Source organism: Myodes glareolus, chromosome 19 (genome assembly GCF_982192425.1).
Source record: "Myodes glareolus chromosome 19, mMyoGla1.1, whole genome shotgun sequence".
In the NCBI taxonomy this organism is placed as follows: domain Eukaryota; kingdom Metazoa; phylum Chordata; class Mammalia; order Rodentia; family Cricetidae; genus Myodes; species Myodes glareolus.
The window spans coordinates 12,512,755-12,537,581 of record NC_142044.1 but is presented as its reverse complement, the minus strand read 5'-3'; the positions used below and the strand labels follow the sequence as shown (position 1 = coordinate 12,537,581).

At 35.5% G+C, this 24,827-nt stretch overlaps 1 protein-coding gene across 1 annotated transcript in view; it reads left to right on the top strand.

The window, feature by feature from the left end:
- Csmd3 (CUB and Sushi multiple domains 3) overlaps positions 1-24,827 on the top strand; it is a 1,053,984-nt gene that overhangs the window by 753,562 nt on the left and 275,595 nt on the right. Inside the window, exons 25-27 of the mRNA XM_087898772.1 lie at positions 9,794-9,985; positions 14,024-14,150; positions 15,756-15,958. Coding sequence (XP_087754898.1) covers positions 9,794-9,985; positions 14,024-14,150; positions 15,756-15,958 — 522 coding nt within the window. The remainder of the gene's footprint in view (positions 1-9,793; positions 9,986-14,023; positions 14,151-15,755; positions 15,959-24,827) is intronic.

Here is a 24,827-nt window from a genome sequence, read left to right as displayed (position 1 = left end):
GGTGTTTTGGACAAAACAGTTTAATGGTTGGCATGTCTCTCGGGAGAAATCTAGGAAGGCATACCTGAGTTTCATATAGTGTATACAGATATGTTTGAGGAGAAGTACCATTTCTCTCTAAAGTTTAAAGATTAGACCAGAAGGTAAGCTCATTAATTTCTTCTCAAAAAAAAATTGGTCACTTTGGGCTTGAGAGGTTAAATTCTTTTTTCGTTTTGCAAATTATTATCATAAGTTGACTCGGTTCTAGTTAATATCATCATGTTTGATGAACTCGTCAAACTTCCATCCTTAAAAGTAAGCTTCATTAAAAATTCTTTAGGTCTTTCATTTGTAGTTATTTTTATTCAGTAAAAATGATACAAGTGTTTTTTATAACGATTCATACCATTTTGGTGGATTTTATTTGGTCAAAAGCTGACCTGGTAGATATCCAGTATTTACCGTCATTAAATGATACGACTTGGTTAAATGATCTTTTGCCATTTCCTCTTCTCATTTTATTTACTAAAAGTTCTAGTGCAGAAATGTTTATTATCCCAAGGGAAAACTTCAAATATATTTGGATTCACTTAGCCTTCCAGTTTTGTTGCTTGAAATGATTCAATAATGCCCAGAAAACATAACCATTCCAAATGTCAGATTCTCATTAGAGACAGGCAAGGGCTAATTTTTAATGCCTTTGCTTGTATATTAGCTTTATGAATGTACTACAAATTATTCTATTTACATTCTGTAATTTAGTTACAAACATGTTATTGGTTATGCTAACCATGAAAAATAATCAGATGACCTATCAACTTTAACTTTATTCTTGGTGCATAATGTCCTTAATGCAAATGTGAGTAGAAAATAAGTAAATTACATAGAAGAGCAAGGACGTTCCATACAGTTACATGTTTTCAAAACCACTGACCAGGAACATTTGGCATTTCTTTCATTCTTTAAATACACAAATTAAGCAGGCAATGAAGGAAGTACTGACTAAAGGTGTATTTTATAATACAAAGTTCTCCAAGAGAAATAACAAAGAAATCTCTCGTTTGTAATTAGCATAAAATACAATATAGGGGTTTTTTTGCTAGAGTAAAAAGGGAGTGATTACTAGTTCCACAATTTGATATTGCAAAAGCTTTCTATGTAAACTTTAAATATCTAGCAATCTGTACATTGTATAAACTTAATTTCTGACATGTTTGAGATCTACCAATAAGTATTAAAATTTAGAACAGTTTAGAAGAACATTCTATTCAAGAAGAACTGCTTTTAGAGAATAGAAAAAGAAAATTTAAAGACAATATTCAAGCAAAAATCTGTCAAGTCAATTATAACTTTCTCTTCTAAAAACTTTCTTGAAATTTAACAGGAATCTGGCAGCTACCTTTCCTAGACATACTTGCTAGCAAACAATGTCTTTGAGTTCTGCCAGTTAGCATCAATCCTTGGAAAACTGAGAAATATGAGCAATGAAGTTATTATTCCAACAATAGTTATAAGCCCAAATGTGATGATGGCAGGCGGCTGTCTATTTCACCTGTCCTGAACTTCCAACTTGTTAAAAAGCAGGGATTACTTTTCACCTGGTACCTATCTTCAGTCTTCTAAAGTCTGCAAAACCATCCGATGAACTATCAGCCTCTCACTCACAACTACTGACTGACTCTAATTTTCTTGACCACGTACTATTAGTCAAAAGCCAACAACAACAAAATATGCTAGACTTAAAAATTCAATAATTAAACTCGGGACATGTTAGAAGAAGTCATATGTGTATAAAAAAGATAAAGTATACTGTCTGAAACAGGATTTTACAATCCATCAACAAAGCCTGGCAAACAACAAAAATATGGGCAAATGACAACATTGCAGAGAAGGAACATTAGAGAAAAATAAAATTAAGAAACTAAAATTGTGTTAGTACATATTCACATAATAGACATAAATTTTAAGCGGCAGAATAGTAAATGTTAATAATAATTTCGAGATAGTGAAATTCAAGTATGTTAGGAAGATATCTCAAAGTTGTTTTGATTTGCATTTCCCTGATTGCTAAGGAGGTTGAGCATGACCTTAAGTGCTTTTTAGCCCTTCGAAGTTCATCTGTAGTGAATTCTCTGTTCAGTTCAGTACCCCATTTTTTAATTGGGTTAATTAGAGTTTTAGTGTCTAGTTTCTTGAGTTCTTTGTATATTTTGGAGATCAGACCTTTATCTGTTGCAGGGTTTGTGAAGATCTTTTCCCAGTCAGAAGGTAGCCTTTTTGTCTTACTGACAGTGTCCTTTGCTTTACAGAAGCTTCTCAGTTTCAGTAGGTCCCATTTATTTATTGTTTCTCTTATTGTCTGCGCTCCTGGGGTTCTGCTTAGGAAGTGGTCTCCTGTGCCTATATCTTGTAGACTACTTCCCACTTTCTCTTCTATCAGGTTCAAAGTGGTCAGATTAATGTTGATGTCTTTTATCCATTTGGACCTGAGTTTTGTGCATGGTGATAGATATGGATCTATTTTCATTCTTCTACAGGTTGACATCCAGTTATGCCAGCACCATTTGTTAAAGATGCTATCTTTCTTCCATTGTATAGCTTTAGCTCCCTTGTCAAAAATCAGGTGTTCATAAGTTTGTGGGTTAATACCCGGGTCTTCTATTCGATTCCACAGGTCGACTTCTCTGTTGTTATGCCAATACCAAGCTGTTTTCAATACTGTAGCTCTGTAATAGAGTTTGAAGTCAGGGATGGTAATGCCTCCAGAGGTTCCTTTATTGTATAAGATTATTTTGGCTATCCTGGGTTTTTTGTTTTGCCATATAAACTTGATTATTGTTCTCTCAAGGTCTGTAAAGAAGTTTGATGGGATTTTGATGGGAATTGCATTGAATCTATAGATTGCTTTTGGTAGAATTGCCATTTTTACTATGTTGATTCTCCCTATCCAAGAGCAGGGAAGGTAGGCTTGTAGACGTACCATTAGGACTAGGCTCCACAATTCTGCATTCTATATTGGTTCTGACTTTCTGTGATGGCCTCCAGATGTTGTAAAATGAAGTTTTCCTAATGAGAAGTGAGGACGAAACTTATCTGTAGGTATAAGGTCGAATATTCAGAATGCAGTTAGTGATTAAATCTGTTTAGTAAAGTGATAGTTGTTGGTTCTACAAGATCTTCGGCTACACTGGGTAGCCGAACTACTGTACTGTAACTGGGTAACTGGCTAGATTTCTACTACCAGGCATGATTCCCCCGTTCTTGAGTGAGTATGTAGTCCAACTAAACAAATGTTTCTTACCACCAAGGTATGCTTGTCATTGATTCACCCTTTGGGTTATTGTTCCTTGTTGTGGTTTACAGGCATCATAGCGAGGTGGGATTGTTTTCTGCTTCCCTCATTTGCAAGTCTGGATTGTGCCTTCTCGTATCATGAAAACTAGGTCTCAGGGACCACATCCTATATTTTTTCAGGCTATTATTATTATTATTATTATTATTATTATTAAAATTTTTACCTCCTCCCCTCCTCCCACTTTCCTCCCCTCCCCCTCCCCCATCCTCCTCCCTCTCCCTCTCTAGTTCAGAGAGCAGTCAGGGTTCCCTACCCTATGGGAAGTCCAAGCCCGCCCCCATCCAGTTCTAGGAAGATGAGCATCCAAATAGACTAAGTTCCCACAAAGCCAGTACATGCAGTAGAATCAAAACCCAGTGCCTTTGTCCTTGGCTTCTGAGTCAGCCCTCCTTGTCAGCCACATTCAGAGAGATCGGCTTGTTCACATGCTCCATCAGTCCCAGTCCAGCTGGCCTTGGTGAGTTCCCATCAGATCAGCCCCACCATCACAGTGGGTGGGCACACCCCTCCCGGTCCTGACTTCCTTGCTCATGTTCTGTCTCCTTCTGCTCCTCATAAGGACCTTGGGAGCTCAGTCCAGTGCTCCAATGTGGGTCTCTGTCTCTATCTCCATCCATTGCCAGATGAGGGTTCTATAGTGATATGCAAGATATTAATCAGTGTGGCTATAGGATAGGGCCAGTTCAGGTGCCCTCTCCTCAACTGCTCAAGGAACAAGCTGGGGACATCTCCTTGGACACCTGGAATTCCTCTAGAGACCAGTCTCTTGCCAACCCTAAAACTGCCCCATTAATTAAGATCTATACTTCTCTGCTCCCATATCCACTCTTCCTCCATCCCAACCATCCCATTCCCTCAAGCTCTCCCCATCCTCCCCTTCTCACTTCTCTCTACCCATCTCCCCTTACCCCCACCCCATCCCGACCCCCAAGGCTCTCAATTTTTGACTAGCAATCTTGTCTACTTCCAATATCCAGGTGGATAACTGCATGTTTTGAACATATTCTTTCCAACCAACTTCTCTACCAACTCCTCCCAGATTTGCCATACCTGCCTAGTTACCCAACCTCATGTTTTCCCACTTCCCTCAAAAAAAAGGAAAGAAAGAAAACTGAAACAAAACAAATAATAATAGTAAATATTAATGTCGGTTATCTCCATCCATTATATATAGTTTCAAATTGCATTTTATTCTAAGGCATGCAGTCACTACCTGATCATCTACTTTCAAAACTAAAGAAGCTTTTATGTAGTAATTTGATGGTTACTATTTCAGGTACAATGGTGTTCATAGCCTCAGCTACAGTAGATGAAAGGGAAGGTTTCTAAAGGATCCTAGGAAACACACTGAGACAATGTGTAGGTAAAAATTACAGAGGCTACAGCAGTGTAAGTTCATTGCTAATGCCCAAGTAGTCTTCTCTAGAGAGAGTGCTGTTCCAGGCCACCACAGCCAAAAGGGCTTTGTATATTAAATTAAATAAATGGTTATAATAAGCCTGTTCTGTTCCCTTTTTGCCCAGCACTCTATTAAATTTGTGCTTCGGTATATATGCAAAAGAGCCCGCTCCTTCTCAATAGCAGGTTTTAGATGTCATTTCTTTTCATGAGACACTCACTTCCCCAGGAATTCTTATGCTAATACATATGTCCCAGTTCAAATGAATATGAAGGGCAAATGCAGAACGAACCAAGTTATAAAGAGCAATACTAAACAATAAACTCACAAAACTGTTTAAAGTAGATTTTATTATGATTTGCATATAGAAATGTAAACAAATTGGACTAAATTGCCAAGATATGTTGTTGGAGGCTGTATGTTTGTTCCCGGCTGCTCAGCTCTGAAATAAACTCACAGAAACTGTATTAATTACAACACTGCTTGGCTTATTAGTTTACGCATATTTCTAGCTCACTCTTATCTCCTAAATTAACCCATTTCTATATATTTTTTATAGGTTTTGGCCTATCAGCAAGGTTCTAGCTGGTAGCTTGCGTATTTCTGCTCTGGCAGCTCCATGGTGTCTCTCAACTCCGCCTTCTTTCTGCCGCATTCAGCTTAGTTTTCTCTGCCTTGCTCTCCTCTTCCCAATCACAGGCCAAGGCAGATTCTTTATTCATTGACCAATAAAAGCAACACATATACAGAAGAACTTCCACACCAAAGATACATGGATATATGGAAAAATTTGTGAGAAAAACCTGATTAACATATTAAAAGATTTCATGGGGGAAAAGACTAAAAAGAAAAGACTTGGGAAAATAAAATAGGAAACTTATTTTGTAATATTTATTTCTTAACTGCTATTATTATTAATAAGAATCAGTTAATATGGCATTGGTTTGAATGCTGACCTGAAAGAAATGAATACAATATTAGAATATGATAGTATCAATGAAACTTGTTATGTATTTTGATAAAATGTCATAGATTTCAAATAATACCTTAAAATAAATCAGAAATAAACAAATATCTTCAGTGGTGACATGAGATGAGTTCTCAGCTAAAGTGATACAGAAAATCTGGAGCATTTAGACAATGCTAATTATGAGTTTGAACTCTATAAATTATTATTTCATCACAGTATTGAATTTTACAAACTATGGTGAATATTTGAAGCTTCATTCAAGTCTTTATTTAATCGTCAGTTTCAAGTGTTAGAGCTTTTAGTGAAAAGACTGGCAGCTGAGCTGTTTTGTAAAATTTAAGACACTTCTGAATATTTATGACAGAGCAACAATGAGTCTTGCAAATTGAACTAGATTATGTTGTACTCTGTAGCTTATTCAGTATTGTCTGCCTGCGTCTCCCTCTGTGAAGGAGTGCTTTATAAAGTAGTTTCATTTGCAAGATCATCTCCACTCCTTCTCATCACCAGCAATCCCCCATCACACTTTCAGAATGTGCACATTAGGGAAAAATTAGTTTGAGAAGAAATCTTGAAAACAAAGCTTTGTTTTCAGTTTGATTTATAAAGAATTATATGACGAAACTGGAAAAGGGCTGCAGTTTAAATCCCAGACAGAAGAATCTAGTCTGGTAGGAAGAATGCAAGCTTGGCCATTTTTGATCAGAGAGTCTTTAAATATTGTATTACCTATGCAGATAATAACAAAGTGTGCCTGAAAACACAGGTGTTTTTTTTTTTTTTTACTTCTGCAGTGTCTTATTTGAAATACTCATTTACTTGACTCTATACAGTGAATTTTGTTACAACTGCCATGATGTGAGTCGTGATCGCTCTCCTCCTTTATCATTCTCCTTGAAGATGCTTACACTTTCAACTGAATGAGGCTGCCACAAGCTAAATTTTAGAAAGAATTCTTGAGGCTTTTATTTTTTAGATTTATCTCAAAATATACTCTTGAAACAATCAATATTACTTTAATTTACTTTCCTGTAGATTTTTTTCTCTAAATCCTAACTCATTGGTATCATTGGACATCTGATATGTGCCAAGATTTGTTCTGGGTAGGGACTGTAGAAAAAAAAGTATAAGTAATAGAAGACAACAGAGAATAAAATAAAGAAACAAAAGTGTCTGTATGAACTCAAATGTGCACAACTCTCCTCTGGCTTGAAAAAGAAGAGAACCATTGAAATCCCCTAGGAGAGACAAGGCCCCGTGGTAATCCCATTTTCTGAACCTACATCAATGTTAGGAGTAACTCAGCACTCAGTGCTATACAAGATTTATGTATGTAAACATACAAGCATTAAGTATGTTCTGACACTCTAGAATTCAATAGTGTGAATTAAGGATTTGACACTGGTGATCTACTGTATGTTACTTCTCTGACTCGTATTAAGACAGGGAATTCTGCCAGGCAATGGTGCCATACACCTTTAATCACAGCACTAGGGAGTCAGAGGCAGATCTGTTGCTTTGGAGGCCACACAAGTCTACAGAGCTTGTTCCAGTAGAGCCAAGGCTATATAAAAACAAAAACAAAAACAAAAGAGAACAAAAAAAACCCTGTGTCGAAAAACAAAAAACAAGCAAAATAAACAAGCAACAACAAAAGAATGAAAGAAAGAAAGAAAGAAAGAAAGAAAGAAAGAAAGAAAGAAAGAAAAGAGAAAGAAAAAACAAAATCCCAAACCAAAAACAACCATAAAAAGAACCAACAGGGAATTTCTATTATCCCTTCCTGTGACTCAATAATTTACAACATTGCTAAAGTTCTTCGGAATATATTTGCTTACATTTACTGATTCATTTATTATCAAGGGCATTTATTGTTATAAATAAGAAAATAAAAGCACATTGGTGAGGTCTCGAAGGGAGCAACAACTGTAGTAGTTGCTATCCCCATAATTCTTCCAGCATGTGAACGTATTCATCCACCAGGACGCTCTCTGTGCCCCTCTGTATAAGATTTTGATGGAAATTCCATTGCATATGCCTGATTGATTGTGTCCTTGTACAGTGGTAACTCCGTAGGCCCTCAGCTCAGCCTCTTTCTCTTAGCATGTGAGGAGCTGTTGCTAGTGACATTTTTTACACCATAGTCACATGATCAGTTCTTTGACAACGAGTCACCAGTCTCCTTTTATGTTGAGGGCGAAAGCAGATCTGAGCTAGTCAAGATTACAAGCCTAGCATGTTTCCACATTCTTACTTTTCACAGAGAAGGAATTCAGATACAGTAAGGAACTGTGGAGAGATTTATTAGAAACAAAATTAAAAAGGACATCATAGCAGGCATGTAGAATCCTGGACTGCACTCTAAACTCCCATACTTAGCAGTTTTTGATAGCTAATATAACGTGCAAGCTAGGTGGTGGTGGTAGTGACTATTCATGAATTCAGGATGTGAAAAGATAGGAAATACCAAGAACAGATCAGAATTTTCCCAAGGTTTATTTATGCATTTCCCTTCTCTGATATCATATGGCAAACTTACAATGGGAAGCATCAAATTTGCCAGTCTGGTAATATAGAACCTCTGTCGAAGTGGGCAAAGCACTGGTTGTCATGGTCTTGCTCAGACTCTGCTGGTTCCCAGGATCCTGGATGCTTTGTGCCAAGATGAAAGCAAACGTATGTTTCTTATCATATTAACGCCTTTCCTGTGGCTGGGACCAAATGCCACGAGGAAAAGTAATTTAAGGATCCAAAGACTTTATTTTGGCTTATAGTTCCAGAGAGCGAGAGTTAGTTGGTGAAGGGAAGAGGGCAGGCCATATAAACTGGCTGATTATGTTTCTAAAACAGGAAGCAAGGAAAGGCTTTAAATCCTCATAGTCCATCACCAAAACCACACTTCCACCAGCACATTTGTCTACTTAAGCTTTCATAACTTCCTTCAGTAGTCCCATCAACTGGGGAATCACGTGTGCAAATATGTGAACACATGGAATCAGATTTTAACCCTTTAGTTTTTTTAAAGTTTTTTGTTGTTGTTGCTGTTGTTGTTTTGGGGTTTGGGGTTTTTTATTTTTGCTTTGTCTTTTTTGGGGGGGGATTTTGTTGTTGTTATTTTTGTTGTTGCTGGTTTTGAGATTTTTGACAGGATTTCTCTGTGTAGGTTTGGCTGTCCTGCAATTTGCTTTGTAGACCAGGCTGGCCTTGAATTCACTAAGATCTACCCACCACCACCTCCTAAGTCCTGATATTCAAGGGGTGTGCCACCACTATCTGCCATCATTAATCCCTATTAATTAATTAATTAATCTAGTATTAATAATAACAAGTTGTTGGTTGTTTTTCACCCTTTGACTCCTTGGGGGGCACACCACCCTGCTCAAAATAAATCCCACAGAGTTTTATTATTAAACCTTGGCTTGTTGTTAGCCAGATTTTCTTAAATTATCCTGTCTACCTTTTGCCTCTAGGCTTTTCCTTTCCTTACTTGTGTATATCTTACTTTCCCTCCAACTGCATGGCTAACTGTGTGACTGGGTGACTGGCCCCTAGCGTACTCCTCTCCTTCCTTTTTTTATTCCTTGATTCTCTTCTCCCAGATTTCTCCCTTTATTTATTCTCTTGGCCTGCCAGCCCTGCCTGTCCTTTCTCAAGCCCCATAATTGGTCTTTCAGCTCTTTATTAGACCAGGTTTGTGTTTAAATCACAGTTTTAAACAGAATTAAACAAATGCAACATAAAAGAGTGCAATATATCATTAAAATAAATGTTCTACCGCATAAACAAATCTAAAACATCTTTAAATAATATTCTACAACAACAACAATTTTAAAGAGAACAGGAACTTGATAGTATTTGCCATTACACTGATATGTAAACTTTATAACTAATACATTCTAATAAAAATAAAAAATGTTTCAGCAAAAGCTTTCTGTACTTATTTAATGTTAATAATGTTAGACATGATAGGAGTAGTCCGAGTAGGAAATGTAATCCTATTTGAAGGGATAAATGAAATAAACAATTTCTGTAATCTCAAATTATGTGTCAGAATATTTCCTTTTCATAATCTGTATTGTTCTCCCAGGTTTTGAACTTTCACATTGTGAAGACCCAGGCATTCCACAGTTCGGATACAAGATCAGTGACCAGGGCCATTTTGCAGGCAGCACCATCATCTACGGATGCAATCCGGGCTACACTCTCCACGGAAGCAGCCTTCTCAAGTGCATGACTGGGGAGAGGAGGGCCTGGGACTACCCTCTGCCTTCCTGCATTGGTAGGATGTTCTTTCAGATGTTTATAGAGTTTGTTGGTGGGATAATATGAATACCCATGCTTTAGGTAACTTCTTCTCATACAACTCATAAAAAGTTAAAAAACTTAAATTCACCCCTATGAAAAGTAAAAGTATAATAGTTCTCTGCTTAATAAGACAAAGGCATGTGCTTCAGGGATTTGCTAGGGTCTATGTAAAGTTATATTATTTCTGCTTTTGATAAAATAATAATTGAGTCATTTCAAGAATGTTAATTTTTCATCATTTGCATTTAATTGAATATCTTTGATCAGTTTTTTTATATTTTTTTAAAAAATCTGCATATTCCTGAATCCAAGTGAATATAAAAACAAGAAATTATTTGCAGTAGCTTCAAATACATCTTTTATGTGTATAAACCCCTTTGAAAATATTAGAAAATATATCAGATTTCTTATGTATAAACAAGAAAATAAACTGCAGTATGAAAAGGACTGTAAAATTCATAGATAAGATAAATCCCATACCTGAAGCTACAGTGATCATCATATCGCTATTCTGTAATTGTTAGATGTCATTTTATTAATATTATAAGGCAGATAATAAATTAGCACAGAAGACTGAGAGTATGGGTATACAAATATCCATAGATGTTCCCGTGATTCATGGTTCAAAGATCAAATAGTTCCATTTGAAATAACAGAAAAACATGAGAAAACCCTAAGTCTACAGAAGGTAAGAGAAACAGTTATTCCCAAGTCATTCCTGACCGTATTTTGCCAATGTGTATAAAATTGATGTCTACCTTTCAAACACAGCTTTACTGAGGTTTAATTTAAATGCACAAAACTCCATGCACATTTAATCCTTTTAAAGCACAATGCATTAGATGTGCTTTTGTACCTTCTGATGGTTTATTAAAACATTGACTCCCAAAGAGACAAATAGGTTTTATGTAAACTAGATATAATCACAGTGCTTTATTTGTCAGATGGCATATGAATTTTGAGTAGATTATAGTAATAATGCCTGACACAATAATCATTATTAGGCAACAAAGTCCTGAAAATTGAGCATCAGACAAATAATCAGACCACCTGCATGGGCTGTGAAAAATGACCCACTGACAATATAAATATGAGATATATTCAGAAAAAATAACATAGAAGGTATTAAAAATCACCAAACAGTTGCAACAATACAAACATAGGAAATATTGATTTTCATATTGTTCTTAAAACTAAATTCATATATTTTTGAATGTATTAAGCAAAGAAGAAAACATTTTCTTAAAAAAAGCTTTTGATCAAATAGAAAAATAATTGATCTGAGATCAGAAAATTTTTGATTGTGCTGTTAGTATCTAAATCAGTATTGCGACTTGATAACATCAAAAGAATAAACTTTTAACGACCGATGATCAAGTTAAACACCTATAAAAGGAGAAACACAGAATGAATTATGCTGAACATGAATGTGGTAGCAGACAATGAAATTCTCTTTCCATGATGCTCCTCATTGATGACTAGTAGCTCGACCACCTGATCTAAAATTATAATTTTTTTCTGATTAACCTTAAACATTTTTATGACTATGTTTGGGGATCTGTAAAACACAAAGATTTTTTTTTTACTCAATCATCTGCATATTATATAGGCAATTATTTTTTCTGAAACTTGTATGCTAAATCAAACAAATTTTGTATTTCTCTTGGAAACATGTGCCTTAAGAATATGGGCCGACTGAGCTGGAAAGAGGGATCAACTGTTAAAGGCTAGGCTCACAACCAAAGCCATATGATTAAGAGTGATAAACACGTGCATTGAGTGTAAGGGCCCAAGTGTTAAGTCATACCACGCTAGCACCTTTTAGACAAAAGCATATAGTGGTATTTACAAATTCAAACTGTAGAAAAGTGCATTTAAATTCAAGATTCACTATGGTGTACAAAACAAACAAACTATTTAAACATCATTTATCTTAATAGATAAATAATGTCAATGCTGTTTTCAAAGTAATATACGCCTATCAGAGAGATAAATCAAAAAGACAGGAAAGAAATGTCCCCAACTTATTGTACATTATGTCTGACTACTTATTGATTTGGTTATCCAAAACTGTTATATTTTAAAAACCAGACAAATGTTCTAGTAACTGTGCTGGTTAGCTCTTCCAGACTTGACACAAATCAGAATTAACCTGGAAAGATAGAAACTTATTTGAAGATCTGCTTTTATCAGACTAGCCTGTGACATAAAGAGGGGGAATTTTATTCATGACTGAGGGTTGAAATGAGAATCTCCACATAATTATTAATTATGGTGGTACCACATCTGGTCCTATGTATTAAAACCAGTAGAACAAACCAGAAAGGAGCCTGTAAGCCGCCTTCCTCACTTGTGTCTGCTTCACCAGAGATAAAACTTTTTCATTTAGGCTGTTTTATTTTAGTAATATTAATAATGATGAATAGAAACTAATTTCAACTTCTGTAACATACAATTTAAATAAGAGAAAGTAACCAAGGTAAATGGAATAGATTTGTCAGGGAAAAGGAGGCATTCAAGCGACTCAAATTATGTGAGAGAAAATGTCAACTACTGAAATAAAAATAATGCAAGGTAATTATTACAATAATTACAAAGATTTATTAAAATTTTTTAAAACAAACACTCTTATACTACTTTCAAAAGTAGTACTTTAAAAAGCTTTACAAATCTGACTTCTAATCAGATTTTGTTGGCTTTATGTTATTGGCTATATGGCTAGAAGAAGAATGAGGCACAATTAGAAGAAAAACTTTATATAACTCTAGACTTAGCCACAATGAAAAGATAGTAAGCAAAACGTCCCACTGTGAAAATTTTCCATGGGTCATATATCATTTAGTCTTAAATTTTTATTTTATTTTATTTTTAGTTTGGTTTGGTTTGGGTTTGATTTTTCAAGACAGGGTTTCTCCGTGTAACAGCCTGGCTGTCCTGGAACTTACTTAGTAGACCAGTCTAGCTTCAAACTCACAGAGATCTGCCCACATCAGCCTCCAGAATTTGTTCTCACGTCACACACAAAGTTGGTTTAATTTAGGATGTCTTTCCATGGTACAAACCGTACATTTTTATTCTTCCATCTCCACCTCATTCCTTTAAAAAAAATGACCAAAAATAAATATAAGAACTTCCTCAAAATTTTAAGTAAATATGTTTTTGTATTTATTTAGTTTTAGAGAAGACTTGTTTGTAGAAATAATAAATATACAATGCATTGAGAAGGGTTTCCTTGTCTCTGCAGGGACATGCATCTCAGTGTAATTGTAAAGAACAGTAGTTCCTAGGGTCCTTGCCCTTCTCTTCAGTCTAGAAAAGTCTTCAAAAATTGTTGCCTTGTGCATTCAGCATCACTTCAGAGCTCCCAGCAGTGTTAAACAGTACAAAACAGAGAATGAGTCCTTCAAAAGAGAAAATATTAATCAGACAGTATAACAGTGCCAACATTTTCATTCATTAAAGGCCATCTTTAATCAAAACTATGCTACATTTCACTGAAGTAAAGAATCTAATAAAAATGCCACTTTGACTTTTAAGGCTGGAGGGAAGAGGTTTAGAACGGTTGGAGAGGAATTAACGGACAATTGAACTTAGGCTGCCTGAGGGAGTGAGTTTTCCGCAGAGGTGGGGTGCTGGATGAATTATTCAGCTGGCCATTCCCGAGCACTGAGTACTTGCCATCTGCCTTCCTCTTAACACGAGCGGTTTTTAACAACACATCTGGAAATGTTTGGGAGCCAAGTTCACAGACATCGAATGTGTCCTTTTGTTTATTCCACAGTTTGGTTTGCTTTCAATCTTTTATGTGATCGGAGAGACAGTATGTTATCTTATTATATGTATAGTCTTGTTTTGATTAAAATTTTAAGGGTGTTTATATAAATATTTACTTTCAAGCAGATTGAGGGTGAATCTTTATCTTTCTTAACCTGAACACGCACACACTTATGTAATTTGTACGTTGACTTGAAGAGTTTGGTAAGAAACTTGAAATGTTGCTCTGTGTCACCAGCTGAATGTGGGGGTCGTTTCAAAGGAGAATCATCAGGAAGGATCCTGTCCCCTGGCTATCCCTTTCCATATGATAACAACCTTCGCTGCATGTGGATGATTGAGGTGGATCCAGGAAACATTGTAAGGTAAATGCATTTCACTTTCTTCAAATTATTTAGGATTTTCCTGATCAGCAACTATATAAGTATTGATCAGTATCATTAATTTTCCACACACTTAACCTTCTTCATAAAGGAAAACAAGTTGTGCATGTGATTAAAATTAAAAAAAAAAATCACGAGCATGTGTTTCTACCTCCTAGACGGCTGGGATAACTGGACAAGAAGTTTTCATGGATATAATTCCAACTGAGGTTGGAAATGTTTGTGATGTTTCTTATGATCTATGCGCCTTCAGTTCTCAATGACTTAAGGTGCTAGAACTGTCATTTTCATAACTATACAATGCTGTGCTACCCCACTAATGTGAAGAAGAAACAAACACGTGGGACTCGACAGTTACTGCCTTCCCTGGTCTTGGCACATTCCTGAAGAGTCTGCTTTCTGATCCTCTAACTATGTTTGCTTTCTCTTTCCTCCTGAGTTTTGATAGGAAATTCACACACTGCCACGTTCTAGTAGTCTGAGAAATTCCAAGCCATGGGCTCCCAAATCTACAGATCAGGTTTCTGCAGGATTTCGGGAACTCCCACAGCAGCGTTGCTTTTAGGATTTTGACTGGGTATAAATTAATAACTGAGCCACTTGTCCTTGACACTCGAGCTAGGTACTTCATTAGAACTCACAACAGTATTAAAAGTACTGATGGTTTTAAATTAGCATGGAAAATGTGTTAGTTGATGTAAATGAAATTCAGACAGGTTTCAAGGTGGTGGACTCCACTGAATGAACTAGGAACTTTTGCATTTCTTTCGTAAGGCAATGCAAAGAACTTAGAATAGGATATAGTGGATTTGTCCTTACCTTGTAGATCTTTAAAATAAGTCATACATAGTTTTAATTAAATATTATAATTATTACACCTAAAATTTAACTTTAGTAAGACTCTGGAATATTTTTATTAAGAAATAATTTTTGGAATTAATATGTGAACAAAATTAAAATCTGTGACAGATCATATATCAAACATAAACCATATACATTGTCTAGCTAAGATTCACAATGCTACCAAAAGTAATTGATAATTTTGTATGGATTAAACATACAGCAAAATAGTTTCAATTTGATCCAATGGTAAAAGTATGTACTGTGCAGTCAATCCACTAAATTAAATGCATGACTCAGCCACTCATTCAACAATATTTCATCTATATAAACTCCATTTACTGTATCTATAAAATTGAGATCAAAATTAATTCTACTCCATAAGGTCATTATGTCAGTTAGACAAAGTATTAGTAATGCATTTTTCAAAGCAAATGGCAAGTAAGATGTCCTTTATGAGTATCTGCTTTTGTAACCACAGTTGCAATTGATGAAAATTGAAAGTAGTGAGCATTTATATTTCTTTAATTTGCAATAATGATCAAATAATGTAGTTAGTGCCATTCTTAGGAAGTACATTTTTTCTGTTCAAAAATCTCTTTAAAATAATACATACTTCATACAATTTATTCTTTAAAAAAGAAGAGTTGCAGACAGCAAAGCAACAATATGTGTTTGTTCTAGTCTGTTGTTAACATGATTCTCTGCCTTCCTTAAAATAATCAAAGTCATATGGTTCTCCGACAGCCTACAGTTTCTTGCCTTCGATACAGAGGCATCACATGATATACTCCGAGTTTGGGATGGTCCACCAGAAAATGAGATGCTGCTGAAAGAAGTTAGTGGATCTCTGATTCCTGATGGGATTCATAGCACGCTCAATGTGGTGACTATCCAGTTTGATACGGACTTTTATATCAGCAAATCTGGATTTGCTATTCAGTTTTCAAGTAAGCTTTCTGTATTTGATTTCTAAATACAAAAAGAAATGATGAATGGTGTATATTAAGTATAAAAATTTACTGTTGTGTGTGCTATTTTTAGTATTATTTATATTAAATATAGATTCTGATCTTCCTATTTCACAGCAGGTAAAACAAAATATACTTTGAAAAATATGATATAAATTGCCAGTTTTTTCCCCATTGTGTAAACAATAATCATGAAAATAATGATAGTGTTAAAATGATTCAACTAAAAAAATAATTCTATCACAGTCTTATACATGTTGAACAACCATAGTTCAAAATGCTTAGGAACAGAAGTATTTCAGATTCAGAAATTGTATTAGTTTGTGCATATTTAAATTAACTTAGTGAGATATTTTAGGAATGAGACAGCAGTTTTAGTAGACAATTCATTTTTGTTTCATATAAACCTTAGAAATATGGCTTTAATGTATTAACACTTTACTATTTGTGCACCTGCACTTCCACTGAGACTAATTATATGAGGTCAGATGTGAAATTTTCCACATTTGAAACAATATGCTTATTACTGTTTGGTATACTCAAACCTGGAATACCATAAAAGCATAATATTTTCAGAATTTTCTAATAGGAAACAAATAAAAATTTATTTTATGTCTATTTTATTTTATAAATGATATACAGTAATGAATTAATAAAATATTATTTTACAATATTAAAATAGTATATTAATAACAAATTATATAATGTTACGCATGATTAACATGTATTTTATATGATAATGAGATATTAATATACAAAATAATGTAAAATAATATATAGTAATATAGGCGATACAATTATTCATATAATATAATGACTGATAAAATATATTTTATAATTTATATTTAGTTTGATACATATGTTTTATTATCTTATACTTTTAAAAACAGAAAAAGGAGTAGGAACTAGTGGGATAGCTTAGTGATTAAGGGCATTTTTCATGTAAGTATGAGGTCTTGAATTTGAATATATAACATCCAAAGGAAAAAATAGTCCTGGCTTCATTTCACTGAAATAGTAAATTTCTACTTCTATGAGAACATTCACTCCAATCTCTAGCAGTTTTGTTTATTTTTCATTTATTATTTCATGTCTCCTATTTCATTTCTGTGTTTTTCTTTTAATTCATTTAATCTTTTAAAGTATGAGTAACTTGTCAAGGAAGTGTTTATTCCCCATTCTTTCTGATGATAATTTAAAAACAGAGTTGATTTTAGTACATTCGTAATATAGAGTGAATGTTTTAAATGGCTACTGTCTTGGCGCTCTATATCTACTAACGTATAATGTGCTTAGAGATTAAGTATCTGTGACTTCATAGCACAAAAGTCTAGGTTCTGCATTCTTTCCGGGGAAATTTGTATAAAACTTTTCTCTGTAAAATGAGTGGTTTATTTTTATGTGTGTTATAATATAGGTCATTTAAAGTTGCAGAAATATTATCTGTCATACATGACATGAATGACAGGAAGACTTGAAGGAATCTGCCTTTACAATAGTTGATCTAATTAATTATATACTACTGCTTGAATCTCACAATTCAGTTATTAAGGGCACATAGAGTATAAATATATTATGGATAACATCAAATAATATGAATCATGTCTTGAACAATTTTTAATGCCATGTTTACAGATATTTCTTTAGTGAGAAAAAATTGTGCTCATCATGAAGGTAGTCTCAATTAGTACAAAGAACCACATTTTGTACTTATTTTGAGCTTTATATACAGGAACTCAATCATTCCTGATAACAACTGTACGAAATATCTCCCAGCCTCCAATTCACAAATATGGGCTCACAGACTGGACAGTAAACTGGTTTATGAATAGTCATATAACTAACAGATATCTGGGATGTGGCCTACAAAATAAAGTAGATGAATTTCAGGCTTGATGAACAGAAAAAACTTAGTGGTTTTGATTTTGTTATTATTGCATATGTGTGTGTGTGTGTGTGTGTGTGTGTGTGTGTGTGTGTGTGTGTGTTAGAGGAAACACCATTTTTAGCTATACATTTAATTGTAGTGTAGGTCTCCTTATAACTAGGTCACTTTGTCATCTTGATCCTTTTACAATCATTCCATCAAAGAAGGAAAGAAGCAAAGAAGACAGCACACTTGCCTGTTGGAAAGGACATGGGTCTTTGGGTCTAACCAATTTCCCGAATGTTTTAGTTAGGCTTTCTGTTGGGGTGATAAAACACCAAAAACAACAAGTGGATGAACAGATTTATTTTACCTTGCAAGTTTGACAGAACACTCAATATTGATCTGCATCAATAACTGATGCAGATCAGGGCAGTTGTTCAGTAGACCAGGATTTTGGATGCAGGAAATGATTCAGGAGTCATTGGGGTATGCTGCTGACTGGCTTCCTCCCCATGATTTGCTCATCCTGATTTCTCATCCATCCCAAGAACAACTCCCCAGTGGTGGCACCATACACAATGGGCTGCTCCTTCCCATGTCAAACATAAATCCAGAAAATACCCTACTGACATGTCTGCATGGCAATCCAATGAAGGCATTTCCTCAGTTTTGATTACTTTTCCCCAAATAGCCCTACCTTGCATCAAGTTGACATAAAAACTAAGAAGCACAACTTGTAAAATGGGTGTGGAAACAAAGTATTATATAAAACAACATGTAATTGTAAAAATAATCAAGTGTATTAGAGAAGATGTGAATGAACTATGGGCTAATTATTCACCAGTGCAAGATAGAACTAGACTGTAGGTCACAGCTGGCAACTCCAGAACCCTCTTAACATCATCTTCTCTAGAAATATACTCATTCTACTTATTCACTCATTCTAATAGAGCCGTCTAAGGACCATGTAATAAGCACTTAATCCCCTAATAAGTCTCCAAATGCATCTTGCCTTTGTTCAAGCAAGCCTATATATCTACACATACATATCATATGGACACACGCACTTGCATGTACACAACATACAGTCACCACACACTGCTGCCCCTGCTTTCTATCACCGAAATGCCTTTCCCCTTAAATGTTTCCTCTGATATATTTTGCTTAATTTCTGCTCATTCTTTCAAACGTGTTATTCATATTCCTTCTTTGGGCAAACATTCTTCTGACCCATTAACTTTGCCTTACTTGTAATGCGATTCAGATAAAGATCAGAATCAGTATTTCAGCAATTTGATTTTCTATAAAGCTTTTAATTATGACTGTTGTTCAAAATATATTGTAAATTACTTTGTTTATGCAAATATCTATGTAGAACAAAGATTTTGTTGGAGCAATAATACAATTCATTGACCATATCTAAAGTATTTTAAACGTCTGATAGGCATTCTTAAAAATTAAAAAACATAAACCAGGACAGTCTAGAAAATCATAATTCATTGCCATGTTTTAATCAGATTTTTTATTAAGCATCTTTTTTCTGTTTGGGGTACTTTATGATTCTTAGTAAAAAGTAAAAAAAAAACAAACTGTGGAACAAAAGTGATTTTTTTTCTTATCTTTTACATAGGACTCAAATCTGCAGCAGAAAATTTCTGAAGCAGTTTTTAGCTGTTTTAGATACAGATTCCTGACTTTCATTTGTATAGAATTAGCTTATTATAAGACAAATTTTATGCTACACATTTTATCAAGATATTATAATTACAATGGTAATAATATTACAGATAGGAACAATCAAGAAAATGAAAATATATAAAGGTCATGGATGTTCAATAATTTTTGTACACAATTTAATTAATATTGTATGAAAAAAGAGGGAAAAGTGAATATATGTGTAGACTCTAGGTAAAACAAGGCACTTCTGAATTATTTGAGTCAAAAATAAGACCCCGTTATTCTTGTGCAGATAACAGCAGCACATCTGTCTTATTACTTACTGATCTTCAGCACCTAGCACAGGGCCTGATCCTTGGAATCAGAAATATTTGCTGACAAAATAAAGGCCAAAGAACTTGCAGCCCCATTACAAAATCAGCAGTAGATTAGTCTTATCTGCTAAACTATTTCTTTGGAAGGACCCGGTCAACGTAGACACACAGCAGAGACATCTCACTAAGTATTAAGACACCTGGTGGGAGATGAAGTGATGGATTCAAGTAAAGTTTACTTTTTTAGTATAATATATACAATCACAATATACAATGATTTTTAAATTTTGAACTATATGATCACATAAATTAAAGTAGATAGGTCTCTCATTCTTTAGAGCATTCTTTGTGCACCCTCCCCATTCTAATTTCCAGGTTTTTTTATTTTGCTCATTTAAGCAATTCCTGACTATTGAAAGACAGAGTAATCAGTAGCGAAGGAATGAGATAGACAAAAAACATGTGTCTTTAACCAAAAGCATTTCACAATACTTAGTATAAAGTGAATTTATCCTGAAATGTAGGTTGAATAATAACCTTTTAGTCTTCACCATGCCACTATCAACAGCCAAACTTCTATTTCATGATCTGTTTCTGCTTGGTAGATGCTGTCACTTTGCCTCTTGGTGTTATAATCTGCAAGGCACTTTGCTTAATCAGAGCTACTTATGTCTGACACCGTCCCCTCATGCTGTCCTAAGCGCTGTCCTGGCTACACAGCAGTCAGCCTCCTTATCCCCTACTTAAATTTGTAATCTGCCTGTCTTGTTCCGCTTCGATTCTACTGGAAGGCATCATGCTGTCATTTGCCCACAGACGAGTTGATTTTGACAGAGCATTTTCTCTGCTCTTCACTCTTTGACCTCTCCATTAAGAACCTGTCCCTGCTGGGTAATACAAAACTCTAAGGCTCATAACTCCCACGGTTGAAAATTCTCAAAGAAATGGATGGCCTCGCTAGGATAGGTTGAAGCCTGACAGCCTTAAAGGACTGCATGAGATCACTGCCTTTGTTCCTTTCCTCATTATTGTTCGGGGCACTGGGTAACAGTCAACTCGTCACTCACTTCATTATCCCTCCGTATTTTTCTCCACACCTCTGCCTGGCTGGCTGTCGGAAGCAAACGCTGCATATCACTTTACTGTTTAAAAGTCTTTAACGCTTTGAACTCAGTTTTGAACTGAATATTCTGTCTTTAAACGTAAAAGCTCTACATTATATACCTGTCAGAGTTTGCTTTCTGTTCCGTGATAAAACATGGACCGATTCCAACACCTGTGTCATGTTCTGACCATGGAAAGCTTACAGGTTGCTGTACATCACTGAGGAAAATCAAGGCAAAAAATCTCAAGCAGGAGCCTTGAGGCAAAAACTGAAACAGACCTGGAGCAAGGCTACTGAGTGGCTTGCTTCCCATCACTTGCTCTGGTATCTTTCCTATATACTGCACAGGTGTATGTGCCTAGGAATGGTATACTACAATGTGGGCAATCATTAAATGACCCACCAACATGCACACATGTCAGTCTGATGGAGGCATTCCTTCACTGTAGAGGCATTCCTCTTCCCATCTGTAACAAGGTGACACCCAGCGTTAGCTATCACAGTCCCCAAGCTACCTATCACCCTCCTACTTTCACTATATCTTTATGTATTCCAGCCATCTACAGTGCCCCAGAAGACAGAATGTAGTCTAATGACTACTCTTCTCTTCTGAAAACTCTCTTCCATAGCTTTGGAAGACTTACAGTCATATTCCAAAATAACAAGATTATAGTCCTTCTCCAAGTCCAGGGCAAGCACACGTCTAGTATCTATAAACTCCTAAGCAACAGAATGAGTCTCTATACTTGCCATGGACTGATATTCTGATTTCCTTATGATACTTGTAGAATGTGCTCGTCCTAGAATAGGGACTAATTCAGTTTGCACCCTGTGTTTTCCATCCTTAACAAAGTATCGTCATAGCATTGCAAATTCAAATCTCTCTAGTAACATGTGATTTAAATTTATAGTGCTCGGAGGAATTATAGTACAAGGTTATAGCTGAAAGATAAATACAAAGATCAGTGTTTCCCATCTCTTTCGTGTGGTGGTACATTATTTTTGTTTTGATAAATAAATCTTGCCTTAAGAACAGAGGAAAAGCTAAAGCCACTAGAGGTCAGGCAATGATGACAAACACCTTTAATCCCAGGATTTGGGAGAGAGAGTCAAAGGGATCTCTTGGAGTTCAAGACCACCCTGGGCTACACAAAATCTATGCAGAAACAAATCTAGTTGGTAGTGGCTCACACCTTTAATTCCAGTCATAGGGAGTCACACGCCTTCGATCCCAGCACTAGAGGGAATATAAAATGGGAGGAAAGAAAGGCTTAGCTTGTTTTTAGTTTGTGGTCTTCCATCCTTAGTAAAGATAAGACTTCTCTAGTGACTTGGCTGTTTTGCTTTTCTGGTTTTCTGGTTGAACCTTAATTTCAGTCTCTGGGTTTTTATTATTTGTGTTACACTTTCAGATGTTAATTAATTCACACTTCCCTCCCAGGATAGCATGTAGGACATTTATAGATAAAATTACATTTTCCCAGATTTGCACTCCATATACAATATTGGTGATGGATGGTAAGAGGAAAAGTGTTTGACACCATTGCCCTATCAGTCAGCTCGAAGACAGCCAGATGTGGCATAGGCTCTACTGTGGCATGAAAGCTACATGAAGCTTCTAGTAAATGATTTGCAGAATTTGTGCAATGGTTTTTCCTAACGAATATAGAAGCAAAGGCTAATGGCTGGGTTGTAGACCTACAAATTATAATGTACTGTGATTATATTTGTGATTTGTTTCATTTTGTGAATTAACAGTGAATGAGTCCCTGTAACGTAAAATTATGCTACTATTTCGTGATATGTATTTTGGTAACAATGGGATTTATTAGGTGTTAGGAATTTTTTCTAATGCAAGCTCTCTGCCAACGCAAAATCCCAATAAGCCAAATCAAAACAAGCCAAATTAAGAAATATCCAGGTTTAATGGGATTTCTGCACTCTCAGGTGGCCCCAAAGGGAAACCGGTAGGCCGCAGGGTCAGGACCTGGCATGCTGGGATTTGGAGTCCAGACCAATACAACTCTCAGACCTGGGGGCTAGGATAGATGCGAAGGGCTGGGGTCTACACTCCCAACTTAACACAAAATATATATAATATTCAGTGTATACCAAAAATAGATGTCTTGATAATACCAATAACTGCAAAGAAGTATAAAGAAAGTGAGTTCAGTAGAAGGGGCTACCATGAGAAGATCAGTCAGTGATGACCAATGCTGTCCCATAACCTAAATTGACAGAGTTGAAAAAGCTCCAAAGACAGCAGGAATCATTTTTGGAATAGTCTTTTTATTACTATTCATAAACTTAAGTATTTTTCTACATCTAAGAACATAGTATATAAAAAATCACACAATTCCACAAAGTTCCAGTTAATTAAAGTTCATTTAAATATATATTAGACTAGCAAACACACATTGATGATTTACCCATGAAATAGGAATTATGGAAGTAGTAAAGAGATACTCATTGGTTAAGAGCACTAGTTGCTCTTTCAAAAGAACTGAGTTAAATTCCTGGAACCATTTGTAACTCCAGTTTCAGGGTAGCCTTCTTCTGACTTTCAATGGGCAAATGTAATGCCGAAAATTAAACAACAAGCCGTACATACCCAAGGACCAGATAAGCTGGTACATATACGTACATGCAGGTAAAACATGCATGCACATACAATAAACTAAATAATTCTTAAATAAAATAAATTAGTTGTATAGCAAATGATATATGCTGTATAAATATTTATTCCATGACTATCTAACCCATTGACCTTGGATAGAATATCACAAAAGTGGGAATGTGTGGAACAAAGTTTCCTTTACCTTGTTGCAAACAAGAAGCAAAGAATAAATCCAAGGAGGCAAGGGCAAGATTTAGCCCCAAAGAAATGCACTCAGCAACAATGCATATCTTCCAAATATGGGTCTCCCCCTAAAGTGTCCAGCACCTCCCTCAAGTCACACCACCAGTTGTGAACTAAATTATCAACATATAATCTCGCGAGAGGCTCTTGATATCTAATGACAACATTCTAACCTGACCTCCAAATGTCTTTCACCATCTCATAACGCCATTTCCAAAGCCACGCAAGACAGCATTATCCAGAAGTTCAACTTAAAATTCTCCTCAGACTGACACAAACTTGCGGCTGTAGGCTTCTATAAAATTTGACAGAGCCATTTCCCTGGTACGCTCTAATACTTATTACTGTTTAGTTTCATCTTCCTTAAGTCTTTGGACATGGACAAAATACAAATTCTTAGCCAGGACATAGCATGCTAGGACTCCACGAAGCTCCTCACAGCATCTCCATTCGTAACAGAATCAATGAATACAGGTTTCTGAAGTGACATTTTGTTTGTGTTTTAACAAATAAAGCTTGCCTGAAAGATCAAAGAAGCAGAGCAGTCAGCCACTAGAGAGACCTTTCACTTCTACTGAATCCTTAGACCAAAAGAGCAATCGTATCCTCTGACAACATCCTCAGACTACATCTGAGTTCCTGTCTCCTCCCACCCCATATTCCTTTCTTCACCCATCCATACTCCTTCCAGTTTCCATCTCCCTAGTGCTGGGATTAAAAGCATGGAACTAAAAATAATATACACTTATACATAGCACATCAAGCTATGTTATGAGATACAGGGTTCTTGTTTGTTACCCTATTTTTATAATACCTCTACCAGACAGATAAAAATCCTGATTTGGATACACACAATACAAACCACAGCCACAATTTAAGTGTTTAATGTTGTTCTTCTGTATTAAACATTTTAATATCTAAGATTGTTAAAACATTTGACAAGACAGGACGCTTTAGTGGTACAAGTTCTATCCTTGGACTTGTACTCAGGAGCATCACATATGTGAATCAGGAGCTCAATT